The sequence below is a fragment of the Centruroides vittatus genome, unplaced genomic scaffold, assembly GCF_030686945.1.
Source record: "Centruroides vittatus isolate TY-2023 unplaced genomic scaffold, ASM3068694v2 contig_329, whole genome shotgun sequence".
Lineage (NCBI taxonomy): Eukaryota > Metazoa > Arthropoda > Arachnida > Scorpiones > Buthidae > Centruroides > Centruroides vittatus.
The window spans coordinates 4,326,752-4,334,702 of record NW_027122113.1 but is presented as its reverse complement, the minus strand read 5'-3'; the positions used below and the strand labels follow the sequence as shown (position 1 = coordinate 4,334,702).

General features: G+C 35.3%; 1 protein-coding gene across 1 annotated transcript; it reads left to right on the top strand.

The window, feature by feature from the left end:
• The first annotated feature begins 759 nt into the window (after positions 1 to 759).
• On the top strand, positions 760 to 7,817 carry fj (four-jointed). The gene is made up of 2 exons (XM_067268638.1): positions 760 to 2,110; positions 7,742 to 7,817. Exon 1 carries the CDS (start codon positions 1,084 to 1,086, stop codon positions 2,098 to 2,100), a length of 1,017 nt encoding a protein of 338 aa, XP_067124739.1. The 5' UTR covers positions 760 to 1,083; the 3' UTR covers positions 2,101 to 2,110; positions 7,742 to 7,817.
• The last annotated feature ends 134 nt before the right edge of the window (positions 7,818 to 7,951 follow it).

Genomic DNA, 7,951 nt, shown 5'->3' with positions numbered 1-7,951 from the left:
TTTTACGAATTCCTCTTTTTTTAACACGCGCGTGTTGCAGATAAAACTTCCGAGACAAGGCGAGGGTGACTTTAATCGACTAGACGAACCACTGGAATAAACTGTTGACAAAAATACGACAAAAATTATACCGATCTTTGTGAAAACTGTGGATTGAGGTCACAGGTCAAAATGGGGTGTGTCATACAGAAAACGGATATGACCATATAATGGTTGGGAGGGGTCGAACAAAGCAACTCGAGTCTGAGAGAGCAGAATCTTCCCCAGCGACTTTCAGTTATACTGACAGATTTAATGGTGTATCAAAAAAGTTTTTTGGGGTTCTTAACAAGTAAAAATGTTTATTTTTCGAGGAACTTTTAACAACAATACAATAAACCCTTTAGTAATTTAATATTAAACTTAGGGAGAATAAGGAGAGAGAAAAATGTAGATTAATCGCAGCACATAAAAGCAGGTGTTAAATTCTTTAAACGAATTTAATATAGAGAAAATAATTCTAGAACTTTACAATAGAAAATTCTGATTCAATTGAACAGATTAAATATCGAATGAGAGAAAAGAAAAGGATTTACTGGAGGTGACTCTGGGAGAAAGAATGTTTTAAGTTTAATGATCAAACGGAGTAGCAATTAATAATGAAATGTTAAAATTCTTTATTCTGGAAATGAATAGAAGGAATGCATATGCCGGAATGCCTGGAAGAAGAATCTTCCAGGCGAAGTAAATAGTCAATGAGTGAAAATTGAATGAGGCAAAGCAGAAAAGGATGCGGAGTTCTTAAGTGATAAAATGTGTTAATGGCATTAGCTGTCATCTATTAGATTAATAATAAAGGGATATTTGCTTTAAAAATGAACGATTAGATTAGGTGGTTAGAGGATGCACGTGGTGTTCCGTCGTATAGGCAAACTGGTGACGTCATCAGACAAGGTATCTGGTTCGTCCAACCAGACGAGGCGAGTCTGCTGAGACGGGGGAGGAACGAACGGACGTACAAACAACGAGCGATGAGAGAGAGGAGAAGACTGAGAATGAAGCGCTGACAATATTAGAAATGAGTCTTTTAAAGTTGTTATCATCATGATAAATGTGTTAACGTTGCTGATATTGGGATGTGTGGTCTGTTTACCCGTGATTACAGCCAACACGACTTTGGTTGACGGGATATATTGGTCGGAACAAGTAGAAAGATGGATGCCTCGTGGATATCCTGACTCCTACATCGACAAATGGAGGAAATTTGTGAACGAATCGCGTGTTGTCAAAGTAGAAGAGGGTTGCGGTCGCATGCAGAATCGCTACGTCATCCTAGAAGGTGGTGTAAGTGCTTGTTGTCGTTACCGCCAGAACAACGATCAGATTCAAGGTGAAATCTTTTCCTATTATTTGAGCCAACTGCTGAGATTAGAGAATTTACCCCCAACAGTACTTTCCATGGTGAATGGACACAGCCATCGTTGGAACGGAGTCTCTAATCAGCTCAGTTTGGCGCAATGGACTAACGACAGGCCTGTCGTTTTAACTAAGTTTGTAGATGGTCTCGTTCCAGCTTACATTCCGACTCAATTTCGCACCAAAAATCGTCGCCTCCATCCCATAGACGACGATCTGAAAGGAAGAAGTCGGCAAGACGTCGTAGAGTTGGTTCAGTGGTCCGATTTGATTCTGTTTGATTATCTAACCGCAAACTTGGATCGGGTTGTCAACAACATGTATAACGAGCAATGGAACTCCGAGATGATGAGATCTCCGGCTCATAATCTTGCCAAGTGTCGCCGTTCGGGCCTATTGATCTTCCTCGATAACGAATCGGGTCTGGTGCACGGTTACCGTCTCCTGGACAAGTACGAACAATTTCATCGCTCCTTACTCGATTCTCTATGCGTCTTCCGTAGGAGGACAGCTGAATCTATCAAGAAATTGCGCCACAGAAGTACTTTGGACGCATTGTTAAAGCGCAGTTTTCAAAACGAAGGTTCGTCCGTGACCGAATGGTTACCTTATCTTCCAGAAAAGACTTTGAGGACTCTTCAGCAGAGGATGGATACCGTCTACAAACACATCAGAAAGTGCGACAAGAGGTACCGCCTGGTCTAGTCTCTCCGATGTAAGTATTGTTCATAACGAGCTTAAATCGAGTCAAGTAGGAATAATTTTGTATATGAGGAGAGATAATTCCACTTATTTTATTAAAAAATTTCTTTCTCTATAATCGAGTTTAAATTTAATTATATTTTATACGATTAAAGTTGTAAATTTTTTCAAGGAAATGACTCTTTTATATTGATTTTAAACTTCGGTTTAAGATGATCTAATTTAAAATCTAAAAGTGTTTTCAACCTCAACTCAAAATCTATCAACGAAAATGCTTATTATTACAATTTAAACACTTTTTCTGCAATTTTATCGCTATTTGCATTGGTAATTTATACCTTATAATCAAAATTTCTCTCCAAATTCCCGAATTTCTTAAGCATTTCTGTATAAGTTCTTATACTTTATAATTAATGCTAAAATTTTATTACGTTGCTTTCTATTAAGTATCTTAATCTAAATGTTTATTTCATTCGATACTTTCGATTAAGATTACGATATTTCATAATCAATAACTTTCTCCAAATTTCAATTTTTCATTCTTACCATTCGACTGACGATGAATCCAATGGTACTTTTTATAGTACATTTACACAACTAGTTGCTGAATTCCATACAAAACGAGGAAAATGGCAGTTCCGAGATAAAAATCTCGAGGCTTTCTACTATAATAATTATTATTTTTATACTCCAAATCAATGCTGTATAGGCCTGAATGCGTTCGCTTAAATTGTTATCTGTACAGCATTATACTGTTACAATGTATGAAACAGCCTTTCCGCTAGAATAACCTTTACGATTGTTTTCAAATTAGCAAAATAGAAATCTAATGATAAGCTTTGAAACAGAAACTTACAAATGATGTGAATTGAAAGACACGAATTAAACATTCTAAATCGGCAGAAAGCATTAATAATTCTAAAGATCGCTGGTGTAAGAAAGGCAAATCATTTGAATGTAAAAAGCTTCCGCTAATTAAAAATGCCTTTCTAAACGAGAAAGATAAAAGGGTTTTATGTAGGCTTCTGTGCAGCCATAGAACTGAAGGGCGAACTGCGGTAATTTTAGGAAGAAAAAGAGTTACGCCATTGGTCGCGCGGCCGTAGGAAGTAATGCGTAATCCCATTGTTAAATATAAGAGATACCCATTAAGAAATTTGGTATTTTAAGAGTAAAAACGAAAATGAAAAGAGATTGCTCCGGGGAGGAATTCTTTGCAAGCGATACTCCAGGAACACAATGCCTTTCGAACCAGATGGTCAGATAAGGGCAGTGACGTTGTTCAATGCTTGCGATTGACTTTTAAAGTGATTAGAACGATGTACAGAGGATCCTATCACGTTGCGACAGCAGATGACATGTCACACTATCTCGACATGCCTTTCTTACTCGGGTCACTTTGTTACGCTATGGCCTCGGGCGTAACCAGCTCCTTAACAGCAGACATTGTTAGAATAACGATAACAAACAGAAGGGAATATCTTTTTACTGCGGGAAAGATTATTAAAGTCTGATGTCCTCACTTAATCACCGATTTCTCTCTCACGATTCGATGCTCTTCAAAAATTTCTCTTATGTTCGATAATTAGCCGACTTCGCTGAGGTTTTAACGTGGCCATTCAATCATTTTCCTTAATATTTTCCAAGTATTCGATAAAATTATTTATCGCATATGCCTAACATCCTCGCTTAAAAGTCGAGACGATTCTTTCCAAATTCATTTTCGATGAAAAATTTAATAAAATTTTATTATAAAGTTGTAAAATATGTTCATTTTCGGAGTCAAACACCTTAAATACTAGAGAAACAAACTCTTGGTTGGTGTATAAATTCGTAAGAAGCGAAGCGTTAATATTTGAATTTTAAAGATACAGAATTATTATTCCTTACTGTAGAAAATTTAGATAATAAATCTATTAGTTTAATTTTGATTAGGCCTACAGGTAGTGCCATAAATCAGAGGCTACAAGCCCTACCCCAGTAACAAATCTTAGTTTTTTTCAGAATCCACTTCAAAAAAACAATTTTCATTTGTTACCAGCTTCTCGAACTTCGTTGCCAGTTTGTCCAACAGAAAATTTTAAGGCCAGGAGAAATTTTAAAGAAACTCTTTAACATTTTTCTATGGCAAACCATGTTGTAAAGGGCGAAACGTCTCTAATTACTCTCTAATGAAAATAAAAGCAACCCATTGCGGGATAAAATGCGATAGCGAACCTTTTCTGCTAGCCAAAACAAGGTTAACTCTGCGGGGCCCCTCTTTTGTGTGACACCCGGAAAAATTGCCCCTTTGGCCTTATGGGCGTCCTGAATATTTACTAAGGCCTTTAATATTCTCCACCTGTAACAAAAGTAGCATTCTCGTAAACTTTCAAAAAATTTTTTGGTAAATTTAATTTTTTCTTGTTTAAATTTAAGCCAAGACGAGAAAAAATAATTGACGATAGGTAAAATTATCGGAGGAATTCTTCAAATTTCTGTGGTGCTCCTTCGTCAACGAGAGCCGTCTCCGAAGATCGTGGACGAGGCTCCCGAAGAATCTTCGGAGCACCTGGACTTTCAGAAAAATCAGATTGCAAAGTAGTATTTACCCACACCAGTCACATTTTTCAAGAGTTTAATCGGGAATCGCCGTGCCAAGTCCAACTCGTTGCTACACAGTGACAAATAGCGTCAATAGCGATTGCTCGACCCCTACCGCACTCAGGGTGTGGACTGTCAGGCAGTTCAGAATATCCCACCCGTCGAAATAAGGGGGAAACACCCTGACGCCTTAACTGTCGCACACGTCCGACGCAAAATACCAGACATTACGCAATCAGTTTGCGTCAGAAGTTTGCATTCTGTACTTCCCACGCCGCTCGTATCCGATGTCTTTACTCGAACGCTGTCGAATTGGTAGCTAAAGAATGGAGTCGGAGTCGAAGAAAGCATCCGAAGAGCAACAGATATGTAGAAATTACAGATATGAAGCGAAGCAGTAGACGAGGCTGATATGGCTGGAAGGGAAACGGCACAAAACAGGTCTGTGTTGTGATTAAATGGCCAGTAACTTTTATTGCATGTAAGCACGCAAAAGTTGCCAGAATGCAGTGCTGCTGATGGAAAGAGGCCCTTGCTATTGTAATGACGTCGAAACGCTATTATAGTGGAAACGCTTGTCTAGTTTTTACTTGTCGGTAATTATAAAAAATTGAATCATTGACAAGCAAACTTTACTTTATCGATAAACAAGCTCGGCTGCACCTAATTATTACATCAAAAGAGAAGGGAAAGATCTCAATAACTACAGACCTTATCTAATTTCTTTCTAAAGTAGTAAAATCCAACATCTATTAAATTTCTTTCTAAGAACATTATACACCCCAACGACTTTCAATCGGTCGGGTAAAACTGGATAGAAGGTCAAGCTGTGGGAAACTAGCGGTCTGTAGCACCTTTTTTTCATAAACTACTCATCTTCTTCTGCTTGTGATGAAGCCATCAGGTTATTTGCGACCTTCTCAATTCAGACAAAGACTTCTCCTTCTGGGGAGCTAAGTCAGTCGGGGTTAAGGATAATAAATCGCAACACGTTCCTGAAGGAGATGGAGTTGCACTCGTTAACACTCCTCACCTGATAAGTCAGAAGGGATGGTTGTTCTACTTGTCCGGATAGTTGTGGTCAATGCTAATAATCTTATTTATGGCTTTTATAACACTTAATTGAATGGGACGCTAACAAATTATTTATCTTACTTCATTAAAATGATTTAGACACGTCTGTTCTACTTTATAAAATTAATGACCCTCGAAACTGCACAGGAGACAAAATCGAGTCGGGTCGCTTCTCCACTTTTAACTCTTCTTTTTTCCTTTATTTTTTCTTTCCATTGCTCAAGCTCTAACTGCGTTGACTAAAGTGGAAGCTATTTTTTATGCCCAATTTAAATTGAAATAGTTGAACTCCCGGTCGAGGTGAAAGGCGGTACTTTACTGGCAGAAGCTGCATTCTAACTTCAGCTCGCTCGATATTGACCACGTGTGAGATTTAGGAGTGCAGAGTGACAAATATATGGTCTTTTGAGACCGGTCACTTCACAAACCGCAATTAGTCTAAGAGTACAGATGTTGATGATGAATGAGTCGCCAGGGGGGACAACTAACATCACACCTATAAATTAGCTGTTCTATATAAACACAAGTAACGAAGAACAACACTGAAAAAAATACGATCACTTTTAATCAACTAATCATGAATTTCGACCCCCTCCGAAAGCCTAGGAAGAGCATTGGTTACATTATCGTTCTTACTCTGCTTAGGTAAGCAGGATTAAATGTCAATTAGCATCGTCTCATACATGAAAGACTAAGTAATTTCGGGGCCTGTAACAAATTCGGAGTCTAATCACAGTAAAAAAGAAGACGAAGAAGGAAAAAAATAGCCTTTATGCAAATAATCACATCGAAAATCTAACCTCGAAGATAAACATATAAGTCGTATATAACTGAAATTTACCTTCGAATATAGAGGAAAACAATAAAAATAAATATAGAAACATAACCCAATCCTCGCACAGTATTATAAATTTAGTCATTTGTAAAGAAAGGAGGAATATATCAATCGCATGGCTGCATTATTTCCATAAATAAGCTGCTTGTTTTTGGCTTTATTAGAAAACTAATTAATTTTGATTTTACGAGTCATCGAAGATTCCTGACAAGTCTATAAATAATTAATATCATAAATAATGGATATATATTTACCAACTTTGCTTCTGTTTGCCTCAAGTTACAAAGTTTAAAGATCAGAAAAAAATTAATTAAGCTTAAAATAATCATAGCGATTCAAATTGTCTTCAAACCCGAAGAAACGAAATATTTCCTATAAAAACTAGCGTATTATTTAATTTATTATAAAGTAAAATATGCAAATTTTTAGGAAAATTAATTCAAAATTCATTTTTTTATAGCTTTAATAAGTCAATTTTTACTGATTTTTCATTTCCTTTTACTTTAATTATTTTTAAAATATATACATTTTATATAAATTAATACATAAATTATAAATTTTTAATTTAATTTAAATAAAAACACAATTATCTTCACAACTTTTACAGCATATTTAGATTAGAACGTGTGACATTTTACAGTTAACATAAAAATTAACTTACTTACTTAAAGTTCTATATATGGACCCGAAACGACGGTAAAAAAATAATTTTAATTTAAAATTTCTAAAGAAAATTCGATTAGAAGGCCTATAAAAATTATAATCATAAAACCTTACAGAAATAAAGTTTAATGGAGATTACGTGACATTTTAATTAAAAATACGTAAATTTAAATAAATTATATATTTAATGACATGATAAATAAGTTATATTAGAAGGCTTTTAATTAGTAATTTAATTAATCTATAAATATTTAATGCATTTATGTAACTTGTATGAAAGGAATGGATAGAAACAATTCAAAAATTTGAACTAATATGAAGTTTATAATGTTATAGCACAATGAATTTCTCCCTTTATCCCAGTTAATTTTGTAATTATATTAACTTAAGAACTTCAAAGGTTAAGCAGCAAGAAGTAGGGAATTTCGGCTGTTGATTACTCCATTTAATATTTATAAAATAATTTAATTTATAATTATTTCTATTTAGAATTCCACGAGTTTAAAAGAAAAACGCAAGCGCTTCACATTCTCAATGAATTAGTAATGAATCTTTATTTAAAAAATGTACATTTTAGAATCAGATTTCGTTGATGTAATATTAAATTATCTTACATAAATTACTTTATTTCGCTTTAGATTTGTGTTTTAAATTAAATAAAATCGAAATTTTATGGCTGGCATTAGGACGGGAGGGAGT

Bases quoted from the DNA above. Each gene is read 5' to 3' on its own strand.
- fj (XM_067268638.1), top strand. From the start codon at position 1,084: ATGATAAATGTGTTAACGTTGCTGATATTGGGATGTGTGGTCTGTTTA.